The sequence below is a fragment of the Silurus meridionalis genome, chromosome 2 (genome assembly GCF_014805685.1).
Source record: "Silurus meridionalis isolate SWU-2019-XX chromosome 2, ASM1480568v1, whole genome shotgun sequence".
Taxonomy (NCBI): domain Eukaryota; kingdom Metazoa; phylum Chordata; class Actinopteri; order Siluriformes; family Siluridae; genus Silurus; species Silurus meridionalis.
In genome coordinates, this window is record NC_060885.1 from 15416222 (window position 1) to 15440295 (window position 24074).

Below are 24074 nucleotides of genomic sequence, written 5' to 3' on the forward strand. Positions count from 1 at the left end.
AATATTGTTATTTATAAAAAATAATAATAAATGAAAAAACAATTGGATCATTTGTGTTTATGTAGCAATACCAAAAACTTTGAAACAGTGTACATGTCCAGTAAAATGCCTTATTTTTGGTATAGATAATTATACAATTTTCAGCTTAGCATAATTAGTAAGTTAGTAAATTAGTAAAAACAATTGTTTTTATACAATACAATATATTTAATGCCCAAGAAATGCCTAGAAAGATCTGTGTTTTGAAGATTGCCCTTTAAAATATTAATATTATAAACATTAGATATTAAAGAAACAAGATAGATAAAAAAAAAGCCACTAAGCACCAAGTAAACATTTTAATTGTTGCACAAATATAGATGGAAATTTCAACAGAACAACTCAATTTAACAACTTTAGAAACTTGTGTTATGTATTAAATCTTTGTATTAAACATCTTATGGTTTGAATATTGGTTTATTCTCATAAACCATAATTTTTTTTTACTAATTAATTAACCAAATTACATTTCTATATTTATTTAGTCCTTAGAATTATAATACTCTAAATTCTCTCCCCCTATTCATACTATATATGTGAATTTACTACAAACCCCTTGTAAAATCTCCATTTGGCTACTTTATTGACTTACCTAATGAAACTGATGAAGTGATATTACAAATTACAATTACATACAAATGGACATGAAGTGTGAATTTCCAATCCATCACAGGTCACCATGCACACACATTCACACATTTATTATCACCCAGAGACAATTTAGCAGCACTAGTCCACCTACTGGTATGTTTTTCAACGGTTGGAGGAAACCAGCGACCCTGAAACTCCAGTAACAGTAAGATATTACATAATAAATAAAAGTAATCCAAGTAAAAGTGGTTTACATAAAGAAGACATTTTTATTTTATACATACAGATCTCTCATAATATATATATATATATATATATATATATATATATATATATATATATATATATATATATAATACCAGGTACGTCAAAAATAATAATCATCATATTTAAAAAACTAAGCAGATAAACTACTCTTTACTTTTTTAAAAACATAAAAGTTTTTATATATTAATATTGGTTCTGTTTCATATAATTTGTCAACAAAAATAAAAAAGATCACAGGTCAAAGAGGTTACAAAGTAGCTTGTATGGTATGTAATACTGATTTATACTGAAGGATCAACGGTTGGCACACAGGACTTGTGATCTAGGCCTAATAAATAAAGGGCTACCAAAAATCACTTACGCAAGTATACAACTGTGTGCTGTCCAGTTCTCCCACACTGAAGCATTATTCAAATATAAAATATAATGTGCATATGATTTGTGGGTGTTCATATGTGTGTTTATGTGTGTGTAATTGTTCTATTGTCTATCAGAGCATAAGTTCACAGAAACACCTGGGCAGAAGCAAGGCATGATGGTACTTAGTTACTTAGATGGTACTTTTTTTGTTGTTTTTTGTTTATTTGTTTGTTTTTTGTTTTAATTTGAGAATGTTTGCTATGTCTGACATATTTGCCACTTTGGAATGATCCATTTATATTGACTGAGGAGGGAGGGAGCATTTTAAGGTCGTTTGTGTGCTTTCAATAAAGCATTGTATTTTATTCCCCACTACATCTACCACATAGTTCATCAGCAGTCACTGGTTGATGACAGATAAGAGCAATGCTTTGTTTCTTCCATCTCCACTCTCAATAATGTGACTTACATTGTTGTAATAATGAACTTATGGTTGCCACAAAGCTCTTAACAGAAGCAAGGCAGTGATTGCTATGATAACACTTTTCTTTTCTTTTTTCGTATACATTTTCTGTTACATAAGAAATCCAATTTTATCTACCAATGGATCCAATTAGAAATACTTCTATACTGTTCATATGACATTGTATATGGTATCTGTAAACAGGAAAAGTGTTAGCCTCTGAATCCCATTTTACACGATTATTCTCATTTTCAACTGCTTTCATTACAAGGAGGTAGGTCTTTATTGTTGGCAACATAGAGAGCATCTTTCATCTCCCATGACAGAATTCTTGTTTAGGGGTTCTAGCATTCCCTCTCCTAATGAAACCCCATTCCCATATTTTTTTCTTTAGTTGTTGTTGTTGGTGTTGTTGTGCAAAGCTCTAACAGGGGAAACAGGACACCTGAAACCAGCATGAGGTGGAAAAGATACAAGACACTGGCTGCTGCACAATATTGTGCACTCTCTTTTCCAGTGCAAAAGACAGCAGAGATCTGGGCTCCTACAAAGCCAGGAACTCAGCATCAGATCCAGTCAAGGCAACGGTCAGGAGGCATCAAAGCTGCAGAGGGAAAACAGTGCACTGTTTAGCATAGAGTTCTTCTGTGTGTGTGTGTGTGTGTGTGTGTGTGTGTGTGTGTGTGTGTGTGTGTGTGTGTGCATGAACAGGGATATCATTTATCAGATTTATGACAGTTTCTGACAGAGTCTTACCTGTCCCAAAGCTTGACACTTCTACAGGAGGTGGTGCAGCAGCCAGCAGAGAGCAGAGCTGTGTGTGAAAAAATAAGTCAACAGTACAATACTGACAAAGCAAGAGTACACTGTAGCAGTAGTATCAGTGGCAGTAATCAATCAGCCATGAATCGTGGAAATTGCACAGAATTAGCATTCTTTAGTAATGTAAAATTAGTATATGAGGGATGTACATGTTATATTCACTAAGTAGGCAATGATTAAGTCTATGTATGTAGTGACCTAAACTCAGGACCAGCTGGCAAAAATAGGCTTTTAAGGATAAGACCATCCCCTGTTTAAAATAGATCATTTATTCAATAAATCAATAAAGTAACAATAATAATAATTAAAACAAATGTATAATAATTGAAAGAAGAAGAAAAGAATAATATTTTTTTTCATCTATTTCATTTTATTGTCTTTTAACAAAATCTTTAATGTGGACTATTATCTATTTTTGTAGATTCCAGAACAATGCAAACAAGTATACTCTGACAGGGATGCCTTCACCACCATCTAGTCCTTCCTGTTGCTAGATGTATGACAAAAATTTCTGTAACATATATTTTCAAAAGGGGCAAGGCTATTGAATTCATGGTATATTATATATTTGACATTGCTTTGACACTCTTTGACTTAATTTCAAAATCTAATCAGTTAATCTTTATTACAATGATAACGTCACTAGGCTACATATGTAACGTCTCTAGGTTATGACCGTAACCCTAGTTCCCCGAGGGAACGAGACGCTGCGTCGAAAACGCTTTGGGAACGGCTTACGTTGTTCATGCTTTGAATCATGTGTATGTCGTGATGTCATTTTTAGGCGACGTCGTGCAAACCAGGTAGCTACAAAATGGGAGCGCGATGGGAGCGGCATCACCTTCTGAAAAAGGAAAATGGTAAGCGCTGCAGGGATGCAGGGAGTATGGCCCGTTGATACAGCTCTCGTTCTCTCAGGGAACGAGGGTTACATACGTAACCTAGTGACGTTCCCTTTTAGAAACTCGAGCTGCGCCGAAAACGCTTTGGGAACTAGTGTCCAATCATGCCACACTGACCAGTCCCTGCCTAGTGTGTCTGAGCACAACCTGCATGCAGGACAGAGGAGCTGGGAGTGGCTCTGATGTTGAGGTCATGGAACCAGACAAAGGTCAGCGGGGTGGACCAGCCTTAGAGGAGGGACAGCAGGTCTGTACACCACGGTCTGCCAACGAGGTGGAGACAAGCTCCTTTCTGGTGGATTCTCTCCAGAACTCCCAGGAGCAGCACAATAGCCCCGGCCATGTCTGCACCATGGCGTCCAGCCCCAATGTTTAAAGCATCTCCCCATAGAACCCTACTATATTCACATATAGCAAATGTGGGAAAAAGGTACTGGCCACATATGGGGTCTTCCAGAACCTAGACACCTCGGTGTGTAGTAGGCCCCGGAGCAGAGGCTGTGCCGCAGGACACAGGAAACGCTCATCCAGCTTGCTGGGAACGCGTTGCTTCCGCTACTCGTCAGGCCAAGCTATCTATAGCTTAGTGACGGCCCACATCACTAACTCCAGGAGCTCTCGAACAGCACAGGCTGTGAGAAGTCCATGGGCTCGCTAGCACCCGAAACTTCTATTCGGAGGAGGAAGAGATCCGGAGCTTCACATCACACGCACCGGAAGAAAGGACCGCCAAAACAAGTGCCCAGCAGGAGAGGCTGGAGAGGACTTATCCGTCATTCATGCCTTCTGCTAGGTCGGCCTGGGAGCCCCATGACCTCCAGCACCACTTCCCCTCGGTGAGAGTGATCTCTGAAGAGTGAGGATAGCCGATTAAGCATGCTCCACTTACAAGCAAACAACACAAAGCTCATGTGTGTGTGTGTGTGTGTGTGTCCGTAATAAAATGGGGGGGACACACATGCATCAAGACTGCCTATTGGCCAGATTTAACATGTGATTCAGAGCGTGAACAACGCAAGGCGTTCCCAAAGCATTTTCGACGCAGCTCGAGTGTCTGAAAGGGAACTCCACAGTAATTCTACACACATAAATGCAGAGTCTCAACAAGACAGCATTTTTTCATACCTGATGCACTCAAGAAACAATCAGTAATGGCTTTGCTTGTCTTTCAGACAGTGTTTTTGTGTATATGCTGCAAGCCTTAGTCTTTAATGCCTCATAATAGTAATTTCAGTTACTGAAAGGTAATGTACATTTTTAAGTTTAAATCCAGTGACCAGCTATTACTCCTACACTTGCATTTGCTGTTTACTTGGCAGTTGAGGACTGTGCGCTGCAATTTTTAACCCTGGATGCATGCAGTGGAATATTGCCAAACAAGACAGCATGTATGACTCTAATTAAGCTCGTTCACAACCTGTCTGAGTACTTTCTCTACCATACCCACTTTAACCCCCCTCAGTTTTAAAGCTACAGTGGGCCAAACCACCCACATATCTGACACTGTCAGCATTGTCACAGTTCTCTTCCTCATCCAGACCAATTGAAATTACTTGAGTTTTTTGTTTTAAATTGAGTACAGCGTTTAGTAGTGATACGAATGGCAAAGCGTTTGGCTAAAACAACTTTTTTCTTTGCGCAGTCATACATTTTCTTTGTGAGTCCACAGAGCTATGGTGGAAATGGCTTTTTATATTCCCGCTGGTCCTTTCACTGTGTCTGTGTCTGATGTAAAACCAAGCTGGGAGACAATATGTGCAGTATCTGTCTTTATTAAGGCTTATATAGCAGGATGTCCTGAAGTTTCACTGCCATATAGCTTTAAGGTTTCCTAACTCTTATGCCACCAAATTCAGCTCATCAACTAAGTGTTATTAATTCATTCAGAAATTAGGGCAGGACCAGGGACATCTTTAAAATGTGCAGTCCCCGGACTGTAATATGTTCTGTAATTTGTAATTGTACATGCAAAAACAATACTGCACTGACTTGCCCCTGAAAAATACATGGTTTAAAGGCACAAACAATTAACAATGAGTTTTAAAAATCCCATGCTTATGCTAGTCTGGTTTTTATAGTTATATGGTTTGCACTGTTTAGATCTTACATAACTTACAATCCTGTGCTATATATAAATAATTTAAATATTGCATCATGTTCTGTCAATCTGTTTTGAAGAGGTATATTCAACACACAAAGCAGATTACAGTTATGTAGCAAAACAACTCGTTAAGCAATTGGTAATCTTGACTTGCCTGGAAATGCAAATAACATTTCCTAATTGCATAAACATTAATTATGATATGGTTTAAAATTAGAAAAACACTCTTCTAATGAGTTTATTTTTTACAATATCATAGTATTTCATAAAGGTAATGCAAGCATTCTGCTATGAATTGTAACACTAATTCTATGCAGCAGAGAATATTAAAAATAATATAAGCTAAAATGAGAATGGTAAATTTAGTATCTCTCTCTCTAAGCCTACCAGTTTGGACACACCTTCTCACCTTGTCCTGTAAGAAAACAAACTAATTGCAAACTAGATGGGATGGCATGCCACAGCAAAATGCTGTTGTAGCCATGCTGGTTAACTTTACCCTCAATTTTGACTAAATCACCAACAGTGTCACTAGCAAAGCACCCACAACCCCTATGTAAGTCTAACAGAGAGAGTCTCTTCTAACAAGCAGAAAAGACATGGCCCAAGCAAGATTCTTTGACTTGCTTTTCTACCAAAGTTATGTTTTCTTTTCCACAGTTCCACCATGAAGGCCAGACTCACACAGTCTCCTCTGAACAGTGAATATTGAAATATATATCCGAGAAGCATTTATGTAAATCAGCGGTTCCTGAGGCTGGAAATTCTAATAAACGTATCCTCTGCAGCAGAGGTAGCTCTTGGTCTTCCTTTCCTTCGATGGTCCTGATGAGAGCTTGTTTCAGCATAGCATTTGATAGTTTCAAAGACTGTTCTTAGGGATACATTTAAGTTATTCAGATTTTTCAGATGGAGCTTTATTTCTTAAAGTGATGATAGACTGTCTTTTCTCTGTATTTAACTGAGTGTTTCTTGCCATAATGGATTTGTACCATAGTTGGAGTAGCACTAAACTAGCTATTGACTCTGTACTTACCCTTTCCTCTGCGCAACATAACATATAGTCTACACTGATGTCTATTTAAAAAAAGCAAAAAAAAATCACAAATTTAACTCTGGACAAGGCACACCTGTGAATTGAAAACTAGATGACTAGCTCATCAAATCTAATGGTAGTTTCTTTAGACAATCTAAATTGTAAAACATATTCTGTGTACTTACTGTGACCCAAACTCACCCATTTATTCTTGCCAAACATTGTGGCAAATCATACTGATAATTTTGTCTGTGTCAAACCATTTGCTTGTTTAATTAATTACACTTTTGGATTGTCTGTTGGCTAAACTGTAATTTTACTACTCTGACTAATGACATTGCAATGGTTTGTGATTTTGCTCAAAATTTGTTTTAAAGCCTCTTCCTCTATTTGAATTAGGTCTGCCACAAAAGTTAGTGTGCTAGTGATATTATTTTATTCTATTAGAGGTTTTCTTCTTCTGTGATACTCCACATTCTCATATAATCAGAAGCAGATTAAGGTTCAGTTTAAAGAATGTAATCATACAATCATTTTGTCAAAAATATAGATCATCTCATCTAAGGACATCACTCTTTATGATATGGTGTATATATATATATATATATATATATATATATATATATATATATATATGGTAAAGAAACAGAGTTCAGCATGTGGAGATAAATGATGGTATTTAGTCTCTGGCTTTCCTACAGTATGTGCTACATGTGTTGTTAGCTCTAATGAAACACCCCTGATCTCACATTGAGTGTGCCTTATTCTGAACTTATTCTGAAGTTTCTCAGAATACTTCACACCCACCCACATGCACACCAGGGTACTGACATATGTAGCAGCATGTTCTGTCAGATTTTGAGCCATATAGCAATGTATTATTCATTAGCATGTATGACTGAGATAGAACAGGGCTGTTTTGCCAGATGGAAAATACACACTAGTAGTTTTTAATCAACTTTGTGTGTGTGTGTGTGTGTGTGTGTGTGTGTGTGTGTGTGTGTGTGTGTTTTTGCAGAGTAAGACTCCGAATCTTACCCTTTTTTTTGCATTCCTCCTTGTTTTCGACAATCACTATAATGAGAAGACTCATTTTTTTCATCCACTGTCTCTGCTACTATAATCTATCCTGTTCTCTCCAGGTGCTCCAGACTCCTCCTGTTCTCATCAGAGACAGTAGAAGGCTTCCTGTTGACCTTCACAAGGGCATCCACTGGGTCACTCAATAAACAAACACATAAGCTCTTCTAGCTGTGCTGAACTCTATCTTGGGCCTTCCCACAGGGCCAGGTGAATGAAAAAGCATGAATATTCTTGTGGGAGGGCAAGTAACCAAGCAGAAACACACAACATTGTTACTTATTCCCACTGATTCCTGTGGGTCAGATTATTCTTCCTTCAAGCAAACCAGGCTAGCACTCAGCTAGCACTCCTATTATTTCAGCAAATGTTATTTAGAAGGCTGAGTAAACATCTGAATTGGGAACTGATGAGTTAGGCCCACTGGCATCAGTTTTGGTAAAACTAAGCAAATATTGTGCTAATTATATGCTAATGCTAACTAATGTTAGATAAATACAACAATGCAATTTATATTTAGTGACTGAATAGGCAATACATACAGGCTTTCCAGGCAGAAAAGTGATTATCTTTCTCCTAACAAACATTATATGAACACATTTTCTGAACAGACAAAGAAGCAAGATGAGAAAAGGGAAAATGTGAGAAATGCATGCATGTAAAGTCTGTTCAACTTAATTCTAAGGCCAGATTTTTGGTGTAATTTTATAGCTTGTTGCTTTTAAATGAATCGATGTAACTTAAAAAAAAGCAGTAAAAAAAAAAAAGGCGCTCCTCTGCTAATGACAATACAATATATCTAGTACATCAAAGAGCAAACACACATACAAACACATAATCAGAGGCATATCAGACACATCATTATATAAGTGAAAGGTCTGCTCAGAAAGGATCACAGGTCGTTTTTTTGCTGCAAAGAACAAAGGATGGAAACATCTGTTATCCCAGACTTGCTTCTGTACACCTTCCGCTGACACTGAAAACTTTAATAGGATATAATTACATAAAACCTTCCTATGGTAAAACTCTAAACATGACTTTTACATTTTTCTTGCAAAAAACACTCCAGTGACAACAGGCAAGCATGCAACAACAGGTTAAAATGTGTGCATGCATATTAATGTATTAAATATCTTTAGCAAAAAATAAAATAATAAAATAAAATAAAATAAACGGGTGTATTTGGCTTCAAAGTAAAAATGCTAATGGAGAGAAGCAGCTGTTGGCCTACTTTACAAGCCAACATTTAAAGAAATGCCTGACCGTTCTCTGTAGAGTACTTAGCACCCTGCCTGTGGAGAAGTAAACTGAAAACCTTAAGCCCTCCTCTCTCTACTGCCATCCTCCTTGGTTCTTCTGGCTATCCCATGATGCCTCACTTAATGAGATTCTCTCCACAAAAATATAGACACTGTTTTTCCAAGCAATAAAAGTGGGAGAGTATTTCTTTTTAATATTGCTATTTCATATTGGAGTTTTTCCCTGTTTGTGATACTTTAGTGGAACTCGGTGCACAAATAAGTTTAAAATGCCAAATAAAATTAAAATAAAAAATGACTAAAAGAGTATTTTCTAAAAAATCTAATGGCTTGTAGCTTATGGTTGAGTCTCCTCTCAGGAAATTAAATTATCTCATAAACAGCCAAAACTGAGTATTTTGGTGAAATATTTTCACCTGAAATTGGGCAGTATTACTAATCACAGAGAGGAATGGGAAATGCTTTGCTGTAGAGGAAGTGGTATTACTCTTAGTTAGTCTTAAAAACTGGTCAAGAAAAGCACCCATACATCGTTAGAGAAAGGACTGAGGTCTGACTGAACCCAGCTTCCAGAACCAGCCACTGCCATCCTTCTCTACTCCATTACAGCAATCATCTGATCTGATTCTTTTTCTGAAATAGTTGACCACAATTTAAACATGGGATTTCATAACAACAAGGTCATTAAGAAAGTATTAGATAAGAATTCTTTGCTCACTTAGTGCAAAGCGTACATTCCTTCAGCAAACTCATGAGCAGCCCTGAAGCACATAAGCAATGTGATTTACAATAAAAGTAATTTGCTGTTACTGCTCGAATGACACTGCTAGTCAAACTGAAGTGGATGCCACTTTACAACAGATGCTGAGGGCTTTTTGTACAGGGTGAATTGACTCTTGTGGACGCTGATCTAAACTGCTAAGAAAAGCTGTGTTGCAAACGTGTTCATCAATATGGAATGGTACTACACTCTGCAGAATATTGTGAAGTGTAAACTGTGAAGTGTGTGTGTGTGTGTGTGTGTGTGTGTGTGTGTGTGTGTGTGTGTGTGTGCCTTGTGTGTGTGTCCTTTGTGATGTGGTGTTGGGCAAATGGTACACATATAAGTTACAGAGAAAGATTACATTTAAAAAAATGTAAGACATACTGTATAAGCTCATGTTACACAGCAAGGTCCAGTTTGCTTTCAAGGGACAAATACCATGCATTTGTTTTTTCAGCTAAAGCAGCCCTCAGACCAATCCAATATAAAATTCACCCTGCAGAAAAGTCAATTTACTGAAAGGTGAACAGACATTTTCAACATTTATGTTATTTTGCAGATGCCATTATTCAGAGTGACTTACAATTACCTCATTAATACAACTTAGCAGTTAAAGATTAAGGGCTTGCAGCAGTGGCATATTGGTGGTGCTGCGATGTGAAATCACAACCTTCTGATCAGAAGGCAAACATTATAATAATTAAGCTACTCTTTTCCCACAACTAATATGATAGATCCAGTAGCAGTAGTTTCTAGTAGCGGTAACTTTCCCTCCTTGCTGACTATATGTATCTAAAGCCATGCAAAGGGTGGTCAAAACCGCCCAACGGATCACTGGCACCCAACTACCTGCCATTGAACACCTTCACCACAGCAGATTTCTGCTCAGAGCTCACAACATTATCAAGGACTCTTCACATCCCAGTCATAAACTGTTTAACCTCCTTTCATCAAGAAGGAGATACAGAAACTTACACACCAGAACCAGCAGATTCAGGGACAGCTTTTTTCCATCCACCATCACACTACTGAGCTCTACACTACACCACTAGATCACTACAAAACAAACACAAAACAAAACACTGTATATAACCTCTGTACTATATATCTTATAACCTTTCACTTCTGCACATTCCTCTTCAATGCCATAGCCTTAGAACCAATTGTCTGTACTTCTTAATGATGTCCACACATCTCTGCACTGCTATAGCCTTTTTTTATTCACTGTACATATGCTTACATATATATCACATGCTGTAAATATGCTACATATTTATCTGCACTATTTGCACGATTGCTACATTTTGCACTTCTGGTAGATGCCAAACTGCATTTCGTTGCTGTGTACCTGTACTATGCAATGACAATAAAGTTGTATCTATCTACCTATCTATCTACGTAGGAGAGTTCCAAAAACCATGGTCTTGTAAGCCAAAAAAAAAAAAAAACGCAAGACTGTTGTCTCTTTGTTGTCATTTAAAGCAATAGAGCTGCTATTTTTAGGTAGTGGCAATTTAAATTGTAGAATAAACAACATTTTAGAATTGTTATATATTTAAAACAAATATTTTATCTTGAAATCCAATTCTTAGGAAAAATTCATTATAAAGTTATATATGCTAGCCCATATAAAGTCCATGCTAGCTCGATTGCATGCTCTCATTACACCAACAAAGAGAACGTACCAAAAACTTAAAGAAAAGAAATAATTTTACTTTTCTTTCAATTTGTTTGAATAATATACTGTGTAATGATTCTAGTTATTAAATTCAAGACAAATGCAAAAGAAAAGCATTTTTATTAGTGCTCCCAGACTGCTGGTCCCCACTGTATATCTGGGCAAAACCAACACTACCACTATATTTGCAAAATCCTATTAGCCATTAAATGTAAAACAAAAAATAAATGGAATATGTGCTTTACCCTGACTGGGATAGAAAGCTTTTATTTACTTCAGCACCAGCTTCAGCTTTGAAAAATGACATTCAAGTGTGTCTCCAATGTTCATTAATTACAACCCTTTAGAGAAAACCCAGTAGGTTTTGTGCAATCCTATTTTATAATTAAACTATTTATTTACCTACAGAGCTTAAATTATGTTTTTAGGCAGTTTTAATAATCTAATAGGTTTAATAGATAGTTGTAATACTCTAATATCTGTTTAATACTCTAGCATATTTAAAATGATCCACTTTTTCCACTTTATTGTGAATACAGTTTTGGTCACTTGAGCTTAATATTTGGCTAAAGATAACTTTTATAAAAAAGTTACATCTCTTTTCGTACAGTTCTAGACAGCTTTTTTTTTTTTACTTCTTCATAGCATGGACATGGGCTAGACTACAGAGCAGATATGTACTTTGCTAATTGTACAAGAATTATATGGAACACTAAGCTGTTTGCTTGATATTTAAACATTTCTACAGAATGCAATAAATCTTTAGATTAACCAATACATGTGCTATCTGTAATGCTGATAGGATGGACCTGTTCCATTTGCTTACTAGGATTTTTGTGTTAAATGTTGGCACCACTACTTAAAACTTATTAATCTTTTCCTACCTTTACTATGTACACACAGCTTTAACAAGCCTATAAGAAAAGACGACGCATTGCAGATGCAGCTGCACAGAACAGAGAAGAAATTCCAAGCACTGGGACAGTGAAGGATATAATATTGTCTTTCATACTCAGTCGATCTCATTGCTTTTTGGAGAGACGTTTGTGTTCCTATAACCACCTTAACAACACTGTAATTGCTGCAGACTTCTGATGCTTTGAATCATTTATGAACGTAAAATGAAAGAGGATCATTTGGGCGAGAAGGCTGCATTTGAAATTCAGTCTGCATATGAGGTCAAAGTCATGTGCACAGATGATAATATAGGATAAACTGTTTATGTTGATGGGAATTCACAAAGTAATGCCAGCAGGCTCCTGCCACTGTGACAACTGCTCTGTCTTATGCTTGTTCCCTCTGTCCAGAGCAGCTCTCATCTGCATAAAAAATTTCATTTATTTTAATTGCCTTGGCAATAACCTAGCTCGCTCCTCAATTTCCTTCAGCCAAAATGCCTCACTTCTCACTCCTCAGCAGAGACTGTGGTAGATGGTGGTGCTGACTCGTCCATCCAGCTGAGCTATGCACTGTGCCTCAGGACCTCTGGGCCTCTGGGCAGATTTTGCAATGGTTTCTGTACACCACACCTAAATTTCATAAGAATAGTTTTTGCATGTTTTACATCCGTGTACATGAAAGTTGATATTGGATAACGTTAAAAGATTTAGATTTAGAAAAAGAAAAATCCTGGCTTACATATACATGCAGTACACTAACAATCGCACACACACAAATGTGAGTCACAAACTGCAGTTTTGTAGAGAGTTGTGTGGCTGAGTTTGAGCTGAAGCAATTTAAAAACTTTTAGCATGCATATATATTGGCGATATACAGTGCAACATGTTTTATGTTTTTAAGACATCATCAAAATGCTTATTGAAATGATAATAAATAAAATATGCTGTTGCAAATAAGTCTTTCCACATATGCTTTCTTTCATTAACATTAGTCTAAAACAGGTCCATCATTTTGCTTATTTTAAATCTTATCATGAACAAATAGACAGCACATTTTTATTGTAAAAAATAGCATCTCTGTTCTTTCCTGTATGACTCTGTCCTTTCCTGCATGTCACTATTACAATATATTCACTTCAACACAAAAATCTGCAATGGCACAAAAAAGGGGCATGCCTAAACTCACTGCATTACTGGTTCCAGCTAAGTTATGCCAGCTCTCATGTTATTCTTAACAGCTGACGTTTCACACTTTTCTGACAACAAGCATCAAAATGTTCAGAAGGATGAACTCTGATTGCCTGTCCAGGTTTATTGCATTTTCAAAAAAAGATAATCAGGAAATTGTCTGTACTTGGTCATGCAAATTCACAAACAAGTTAGCTATAGGACATGTAAATTAATATCTTATTATTAACACATTACTGTATTATTATGTTCAGACAAGATTCTAGAGACTATATGTCTAAACAGATACCTAACCATTACACACATATGTGTTTTTTTCCCATACTGTTGCCATAAAGTTGGAAACAATTGGGTAGATTATTTTGTATGCTGTAGCACTGCTATTCCCGTTTACTGAACCCAAGAAGGCCAAACCTATTATAGCATGATGATGTCCTGGTGCATAAACTGGGGAACATAAAGAAATGGTTTGCCAACACTGGAGTGAAAAAACCTGATTGGCCTGCACTGAGCTCTATCCTAAGACCTTCTTGTCTGACCTCACTAATGCTTGCACAAATCCCCACAGCTATGCTCCAAAATCTAGTAGAACACCCTCCCAGAAAAGTGGAGTTTATTATAACAGCAAAGGGGGACAAAATCAGAGGGAATTTGGTCAAGTGTCTAAAAGCATTTGGCCATACAGTCTATCATTAGGCATTACAGTTATGCCACACATACTATATCACACACACACACACACACACACACACACACATACACACAGAGGTACACCTTTAATAACACAATCACAGTCAAAGGTTTATGATCGCAATCCCACCGAACAGATAATATCGCAAGAAGAAATTAAAGAAAATGGCCCTTTAAGACAGGTAACAGAATGCCAGTAGGTACAGCTTCAATTGCATACATATAGTATAGTAATTCATATGGTTGCCCATGACTCAGCAGAAAACATTCCTGTGGCCAGCATACATATAACTGCTTCAAATTGACAAGGACATGGCTAAGTGTCAATATACAGCATTCCTAATGTATGTCTCCCATAGAGACTGCATTACTCCAGACTTGCACTGGATGATTCCCATGTTCTTGATATCCTGTCAGACATGATGACTTTCTTTGCACACACTGCTTTGCTCATTTAATCTGTTCAACCATGCATGTACTTTTACATTCAGCTTCAGCAATTACTTGACTTTCCAGCTTCTGTCTTGCTGGTTTTCTGAGGTGAGTGAGGGCAAAGTCTGAGGTGCCTCATTGCTAGTGATTTGCAGTGGGTGAAGTTTTCGCTGCAGTAAAATAGCTGAATATGCTGGATGACTGGCCATTTCTTTCATATGGATGCGGTAGCTTCTCCCACACACAGGTAAAATGTAAACTACCCCATAACCTGCCATGTGTATTACCTAAGGTTATTTATAATGACTGTTTATGTAGAACACTATATATAAAGTATTTACAGGTACAAATTAAAGAACATGCATTAAAAAAAAAAAAAAAAAGATTTAGCCACATGAAAAATGTTTGTACTAGTACGCTATGTGGTATATGATTAAATGTAGCCTACAGTGTAAGAGGATATAAAAAAAAGGTTAAGTACGAGCTCAGCAGCTGTCTTTCTGGCGCCATTCCTACACTGACCGATCACAATTCACGCCCACACACAGTAGGTACTCTGGGGTTCTGGGTAATGATTTGACCAACAACTCCTCTCTCTTTTAGAGACCATGAGCCCAGCAGGTGATTCATCTATAGATATAGCATAGCGAGATTCTGGCTATATGTAAAACACAGTTTCACGATGTTCCAGAAAAAGTGAAAAAATATATTCTATAAGCAGTAGTCAAAACAGATAATGGGAATTATTTTAATAGACCAAAAGTAGACAGTTGCCCATTTAAAGCTGACATATATTAACATACATAAACATAAAGAGGTCTGTGTTAATAGCATGTAAGTCATGTCTGCAAAAGATTTAATGAAGGATGGATTCTTTTTGTTATTATATAAAAATATACTTTATGTCATTTCCTGGATATTAGCTGTGTTATTAGTAAAACAAAGAAACCTGTACTAAGCAATAACACATATACAAAAGCTGTTAGTGTTACATATTCATAGCATATTACATTTTATAAGATATTAATAAATATTTCATATTATTTTGGCACAACCTGATATGTATTACTAATATATTTACTATTCCAAAATCTAAATTTATGACCTTACAAAAAAGCAACCTAAACAGGACCTTCTACTCCAATATGGTATTGGAGTATCTATAATGATGTCATGTCACCTGGCATTTATATATATTTAATTGTGCAACATTTGTACTTCATTATAATATGATGATTATTAATAGCATTTATTTTAGTGATACATATTGAATATAGTAAAACAACTTGCAGGTCTACATTCATCTTGTGGGTATGTTAAATACGATTTACATAAAAATTTCTCAAAAGATTTATTATTTAAATGCATTATTAATATTAATTAGCCTATAATTTCAGCCTACTCTTTGCAGTGAAAATAACAAGGAAGCAATAATTGTTTTAGTATATATTTATTATGTTTTAATTAGGGCTGTCAAAATTAATGCATTAATAACGCATTAACGCAAGCTCATTTTAACGGCAGACATTTTATTAAATGCAACGCATTTCTGTTCAACCATTTTTTATTAATAAATATAAATAAATAAAGAGGTAAAATTAAAAAGTTCAACATCATAAAACACCATAATTACTTTACAACATTTACAAGAATAATTTGTTTTCATGCTCTATGTTGAGTTTTAGTTTAACTAATAATAAAAATACATTTGCATAAAGCATCCAAATTTGTCTATGTTATTTAGAGTATTGAAAACTTGAAAAGTATCCATTTAAGGTAGATTTAGAACAGATAAATAATGTGCGATTAAGTTAATTGTGAGTTAACTCATGGCAATCATGTGATAAATTGCGATTAAATATTTTAATCGATTGACAGCCCTAGCTTTAATATATATTTTAAATCTACACTAGTATTTGTATTTATGATATTTGAAATGTTTAAATCTATTAAGTATATTACATCTTTTAAACCTTCCAATGTTGCAAAGCCTAAATAGTGCAGTATATTCCTACAAATATAGTTTTTGAGATTAAGCCACAAAAAGAAACTGGATTACAATTGCTACTTGCAACAAATTGTTATATATGTATATAAATTATTACAAGTAGGACCCTTGTTTTATATTTACATATTTTGTTGTTAGTTCGCATATGTTCAGAGCCACTGGTAATGGTTATTTTTGAAATATTTTCATAGAACTATTGTAAGGCATGTTACAATATAGTATTAAAGTATTTCTGCAAATCAATTTTGTAACACAATAAGGTGGTGGGACTCAAGGCATCTTAAAGACATGATAGTGTTTACTTTAGTGTTAAACCCATAGTATTCAAGTTAACTGTTTCTTACGATAAAGCAAGTAAAGCTTTGAATCAAATGCTTACTCCTGAGCTAATGAATAATCAATGACCATTGAAGCATGCATCTATTCTTTATGAGTTTCTTTTTTAAGGCTCATTCTCCACACTGCATTTAGATATTTTTTATGTAGTACACCAGCAAACTGTACATGCTGTAAACCTGAAAGCAAGCAACAATGGACATCAGTAAATATTTTTTAATTAATGAAATGATCAACAAAAGGATCTTAAAATTGAAATATGATAATACATTCAGGATCAGTTAGGGATTGTCTGGATTTTAAGAGCTTGCTCAATTGAGTTAACACAAGAGACTTCTGGTCACTAATCCATAACTGCTATAAAATGAAACCAGAAAGGCCTCCTTTGGATGGTTTTGATGGTATGAATTAAAGGGACAGACAAACAAGACCAGGATGACGTGATGAGAAATACAAGCAATTCATTTAAATCAATTCGGGTTAATCTTAAAAGCAAACATGCAGAAGAAGCAAATCCTACTTCACATTTCCTAGTGACCCAACCTGCAAACAGTGTTTGTTACATGTCACATTGCCAATTCAAATGCTGCATATCTCCACCATTACTTATTATTTACACCAGGCACTGTCAGGACTGTTGATTCATAGACAATTTCAGATTTGTCAGAAGACCCTAAGGAACACATACAGATGCCCATTTGAAACCAGTTCTGGTTTGTACAGTTATATTTAGCTGGAGCTTGGTCAAGGTCACAGTAGTGTCCTCTGTGAGCGAGAGATGCAGCTCAGTCTCTGGAACTCTGAGAACAGTGTAAAGGAGATTGAAATAAGATATGATCTAGGCAGACCTAGCACTGACACTGACTAAGAGGTTACAGTGATTAGCAACTGAAATGATAACAGAATGATGTACAGCCAAGTACTTTAGCATGATTTTAAATCGCATTTTCAATAGAAAATCGACTTAATATCACCTTAATATCACCTAAATATTCACTTAATATTTACTTAATATTACATAATATTTACCTAAAATCGACTTAATATCACCTAAAAAACAATATCAGTTGTGTAGATTTCATTATGTAACTACAAATTTCAATGCAACCATAACACTACACCTGACATTCCCACAAAGATGCAACAGCACTCTGTCTATAGTTAGGCCTACAACTGAGATCATAATAAAATCTAAATAAATGATAACTAGTACATATATAAAGATGTATGATGTAATGTGTATTGGTCAGGTGTCCACTAACTGTTCCCTATATTGTGTCTATATAGGTGTTCACAATATGCAGTCCTACTTCCTAGTTCTAAACATGTTAGTGACATAATCAGTAGACATGACAAACAATACTTTTGAGGAATATAATTGCTTCAGCTGAAGATACGCCAGTTTACAGAAAGCACCTTAAATAGGAATGTACAAATGAATGTGAGCAAGCTAGTAGTCTAGCTTAAAGGCTATAAAGTGAGCACAGCCTAATTCCAACACTAAACAGAACATTTGGTCATATGGTGTCCAAAATGAATACTGCATAATAATTTCTTGTTTATAGAACCGTTGTATAAAACTAATATTGTCTAATTGTACAATATAGAACAAACCAAATGCCTAGTTTATAACCTTGCATGCTCAATACAGCAGGAAAAAAAATCTTTTATTTTAATAATCCATCATGATTAGCCATGGACACAAAGTAATTTTCTCCTCATTCTTGTTTGAGATTCCACTAGACCAAAAACAGATGGAAAATTTGTTGTAAATTCTTATGCTATCTCTGATAGAGCCAGCTCAGGAACTGTTTATGCGTGACCTGACTGGCTTCACTGGGGAGCATTTTCGAAATGCACTTCTGAGAAAGCTTAAGATTTAAGAAGTGAGAAAGTACTGGGTGGTGATGGTGTCTGGGACCTAGGAAATTCACTCAGTGTCTTCTGGGAAGAGCTTAACAGGATCAGCAAATTTATTAGAATTTGGAAGAGGAAGTATGAAAATCCAAAATAGACAGACTTGAAACTAACACAAATACAAGTACATTTCATAGGTGAACGTTTTCCTTCAATTTGCCCTGAAACCGTCACTGTAGTGTAGACAGGGAAATTGGAAATCCAACTACATTCGGTAAATCAGATATTCTGTCTTTGGTTCACAACAGGATGACTGATCCTTAGTAACCTTAGTGACCATAGACAGTGTTATTTTTCCCTTGGCCCCATTTTTGCTAGCAACACATGAGTTTACATAAAAGCGCATGGTTTATATAAAGTTCTTGGCTAAGTTAGGCCACATCTGCACATGCTCAATCCAGGCATTTTCTTCAAGTTCATCCCTGACTTTCAGTTAGAGCAGGAAAGCTTTTTAAAACAGTGTTAATCTTACTAGTGTCTACAACATATTGCAAGCATGCTCCTATCTCTGTTTAGATGTTTAATATATCACCTTCTAGCATTTATGATTGGATCTCACTGTACAAAGTCAAAAGCAAATTTTGTCTTTGTGTAAACCCTCTCATTAGACATTAGACATTGGACATATCTTTCACTGCAGAGCATCTGTGAATGCCTTGCAGTTAAATGCAGTCAGGTGTTAATTAACTGCTGTTATTTGTCTCTGAAATCCAACGTAAGGTAAACAGAACTGCTTCAGGAAGTGTCCCATGGTCTTGGCTAGCTCCACAATTCAGCACTTTCCCTGCTCAGAAAATCATTAGCAGCCTCCTGCTGGAGAGAATGCCTGCCACACACCAACAGAAGCAGCTGATTTTTCTTTTTTTTTTCTGAACACATTCATTATAACATTTACTAAGAGACAAAGGCAAATCAAGATAAAGGCAATGGCTCTAGATCATTCAATGGCACCAGACAGGAAGCTGCTTTATACCTTAATGGGATTTTGTCAGCAATGTATAGTCACATTACCATGCATACGATTTAAAGTGGTATGAATTACATTTCAGTCATGTAGAACTACTAAGTTCCGATTATGTTTCAAAGGATTTATTGCACTTTTTGCATTCCACTGGTATCGAGTTTTTTCTACAATATACAAGGAAACATTTGTTCTCTATTTACAAGTTTTTTTTAAACAAACAGCTTTTGCCTGATAACACAGATAAACAAAGCATTAAACACCCTAATATAGCCTGCAGCAAGAGTTGGCTACAATAATATTATTTAGGATTAGTAAAAGTGAGTGGACCTTGTTGTGTTTTATACCTTTTGTGTATATCTCTTTTTGGGATCCACATATTACTGGATATAAGTTTGTGCAGCAAAGCTTGTATATAAAATATTTATGTAAAATGTGTGTGCCTTACATTGAGTTAGAAAATATTCATTATTAACCACACACATTCCCATAATGGGAGCTTGAGTCTCTTGGGGTATGCCTGTAAGAGGGTGGTGTTAAATGAAACTAAAGCAATACTAGAAAAGAAAAGAGAGTGGAGAGATGACCCTGTTTCTCATTACTGCAACTGTTGAAGCACTGTTTCAGCTACAGTCTTCAATTTGCCACGCCACTCACCTGGAAACATATGGCAAAAACAGTGGTGTCCACTCCTGGTCCTGCTGGGTTGTATTGTCCTCAGGTTTGTGTTGTGCCTCTGTACTTTATGGTGTGCAATTGCTTACAGTTCCCTCTGTTGAGCTCCAGTGCATAAAAAGACTTCCAAAAAATAATAGCACAGGTAGCAGCTAAAGCCTGTTCAAATCATGGCCCTTTGAGAACCACGACTGGACACCACCGACCTTTACCAGCCCTGCTCTACCTCTTCAAGGCCCCCATTTGAGCTGAGTGAGCAAAAACTAAATGCAAAAACTAAATGCACACCATTGCATAATGTATAAGTTGACTTAGCGCCTGGCTATAGGGCATTATATTTTGAAACCGATTCCCTTCATGGTGACCATGTAATATATTGAAACGGGCCTCCATGTGTGGCTGCTAGAGCAGGCTCCAGTCAGACCCACCATTCATACCACTGTAGATGCTCCTTTGATGTGGAGATAGCTCCTCTGCTGCTGACCTCCTTTGTGCCACATCTCGCCCAGGGCTGCCAAACTTGCCATGATCTGGACTGCCACTGTACTGGTGCCTTAACATCTCAGGGCTTCCTGTAATCAAACGACCCTTCTGCAGATGTTCAGGAGTCCCTGATAGTATCTGTTTGGGTTCTGGACTGCCACATAGACTTCCAATGCTTGCCCTGTGCTTCTGAAAGAGGTCAGGGCTACCAGGAGGCTGAGAAGACACTGGCAAGTGCCTAGAAAACTGCTCTGGATTGCCTCGCTTCCCTAGCTTTTCTGGGCTGAGACCTCGCATGCCCTTATGGTCAGGACTAGAGAAAGAACCACAGCGAGGCCGGCACACTTGAGGAAAGGTGTGGGCAGCATACTCTGGACTTGTGCTCCTTCTGCGGCTCAGTTGCTCTGGAACTGGCATCTCCTCCAACAGCCGGGGCTTGTGGACATGCTCAAGACTGCCTCCAGCTGGACCAGCCAGCAGCTGCTGCTTGTGTGTTAGATGATCAGGGCTGTCGGTGCTGCCTGCACTTGAAGTACTACTCCCATCCCCAACGTCCCTCAGCAGTCCTGGCCCAGGCCCGCTGGCATGTGATAGGCTGCTCTGGCTATCTATAGAGTTCCTGCAGCCTGCTGGACCTCCAGTGCTCAGTGAGCCTCCTGTGCCTCCAGAGCCCTTTTCCTCATCCAGCATGAGACACAGCTCCCTCAGCTCCAGGTTTTCTTTCAGCACCTCCTCCTGCCTCTGTTCAAGCTCCTTCAGCTTCTGCAGGTACAGGGTCACCTCCTTACGCATAATGCCTGCACTGTAGCGGCCGAGGCGCTGCCACTCCCTTGACACCTTTTTTCCCTTCTGCCGGTCATCGTCCAAAAAGCAGCAAAGGTCACGCAACTCCTGGTTATCCTCTTGGAGTTTCTGATTTACCTCCTGCAAAAACAGAAAATAGAAATAATAATCTTATATACAAAGTAAAGGGCAATCCCTGTGTGATACCAAAGCCATTGTGAGCATCATAACTACACTGCAACAAACAGGAGGTGTGCTGCATGCACTGAATATGAAACAGAGGAATTAACATTCTGCTATGCTCCAGACTTTTTGTCTTATGTCTGAAAAATAGCATAAAGTAATATAAGTATGTTGTAATTAGTACAAAAACTGCATGAATGATAGTGACTTTAAAATGAACATTAACATTAATACTAATACTAATACTAATAGTAATATAGGATGGTGCAAGTGGTACTCAAAGACTAAGGATAGGATTGTGACCAGAACATGGTGAATTTGAAACGCAGAATTCAGAGCCTCTGATAGGTCATTGATAGATTTTTTTAAATGTTTAGATTCTTTCAAAGTCACTTTGAATAAAATTTATACCAAAATCCCTGTTACTGATACATTCATATTGCTCCCCAATTGTATGATTTCTCCACTCCTTGCTTTTTTTTTTTCTTTCTCCAGTAGCATTTTTTTCGAGGTGGGTGGGGACACTATACTGCAACATCTACAAACCAGCTCTAAAATATACTGCCCCATAATATAATGGCAGGGAAAGAACATTTGACCTCCAGGTTAGGCCAACATCCAAGACCGCCTGTGGTCCCTGGTGTAACCACTGAGCAGTTGCCTTTCAAACATCTATGGCCAGCATCTCTGGAATGCTAAGTAATCTGAGATCCAGGCATTGACTCATCTCTGCATCTTTTCCTGGTCCAGAAAACTTCTTTACAGAAAATGAACGAGAATAGCATATTATCCAACATATTTAAGGAAACATTGAACTAAGGAAGAATAAATGAACAAATAACCAATTTAATACTATACATGTTAATTCAATGTATCAGTGTTAATGAGGCATTGTAATAGTTCATTTGAACAGTGTAGGCGTTAACAATGGGTTCTTCTTTGCATCTATGCGATTCCCACACTGCTTTTCAGCAAATATGAAAGTTTTTTTAATATCAAGTTTAAATCATTCGTGGTTTCTTTGCGAAACGGTAGAATTGTGAATCTTAAATCTGTATCCCCACCAGTCGCAGCGTTTTACCTTCAGTCCCCGGATCTCATTCAGGTGCTGCTGGAGCCTGCGGTTCACCTCTCGGATCAGGTTTCCGTGTTCCACTATGGCGCTCATCTTCTCGGCCTCGGCTTTACGCAGCCGCCGCACCAGCTCATCTTTACTCCACTTCAGGAGCTCCTGGTCCGTGACTTTGGACAAATCCTCGGTGCAGCTTTCCGCGCTCTTGGCTGCACCTGACTGCAGCTGTGCTTGGGCCGGCTTCTCCATCACCTTCACCAACTCAGTGGCGCACAGAAAGCGCCCCGCTGCCGCCGAACTGTGCAAACAAGACGCAAGACGCCCAGCGCAGACGCTTCTGCAGGAAATGTGCTTGGATCCGAATCAGGAGACTCTCATAGTGAGACTCCCAGTGCGGTGCATGCGGTCCGTATAAACCTGCAGCTGCAACCTGAGAGTACCGGGAAGAACTTGTCTTCCTTCTGCTCCTCCTCAGGCTGGCTAAAGCCCGTATTTAAACAAGAGATCTTGATCCTCACCTCTTGTTCCTCCCGTCATGTCTCCATTTCAGTGCTCAGTATGAGAGCAAAACCCGCCATGGAGGACCGACACTGACCACTACAGCATCACACATCCGTAGCGCAGGCCAGCAAACCGGTGCACAGCCCAGTCTCTCTCTCTCTCTCTCTCTCTTTCTCTCACACACACACACACACACACACACACACACACACACACTCTCTCTCTCTCTCTCTCTCTCGCCCACTTCCTCATAATAGGGATGGCCTAGCACTTTTTATTGTCGAGCTCCACCTGCTGTTTTCATTTTGAGTTTTTACATTTACATGCAAACACAAAGCTTGTGTAGAAATCCCCTTAAAAAATGAGTACCACCTTTCCATCCCTCCCTCTCTCCCCCTCGCCCTTCTTCTATCTCTCTCACACACCCACACCTAAGGTTTTCTGTTTCTGTCATTTATCAGAGTGTAATAGGAAAACCTGGACTTTTTCATTTACTTACAGACCCATCAAATGGCTTTTAGCCTAAAACTGTTTACATCAGAGGCAAAGTCCATTATAAACAGTGGTGCTTCTTCTTAACCTTTT

The 24074-nt window shown here is 37.5% G+C and overlaps 1 protein-coding gene across 2 annotated transcripts; it reads right to left on the minus strand.

Moving 5' to 3' along the window:
* Nucleotides 1-1002: 1002 nt before the first annotated feature.
* Nucleotides 1003-23661, minus strand: ccdc85a (coiled-coil domain containing 85A). Of its 2 annotated transcripts, none has more exons than XR_006924157.1 (4): nt 22998-23661; nt 20450-21874; nt 2477-2534; nt 1003-2324 (listed from the first exon to the last, which is right to left on the minus strand). XR_006924157.1 is itself a non-coding variant. In XM_046837582.1 (4 exons), the coding sequence occupies exons 1-4, from the start codon at nt 23235-23237 to the stop codon at nt 2309-2311; spliced, it is 1293 nt and encodes a 430-aa protein (XP_046693538.1). In that variant the 5' UTR covers nt 23238-23661; the 3' UTR covers nt 1003-2308. The 2 variants fall into 2 exon arrangements, 1 of the variants encoding a protein (XP_046693538.1); XM_046837582.1 differs by having other exon boundaries at nt 20896-21874.
* Between the last annotated feature and the right edge of the window lie 413 nt (nt 23662-24074).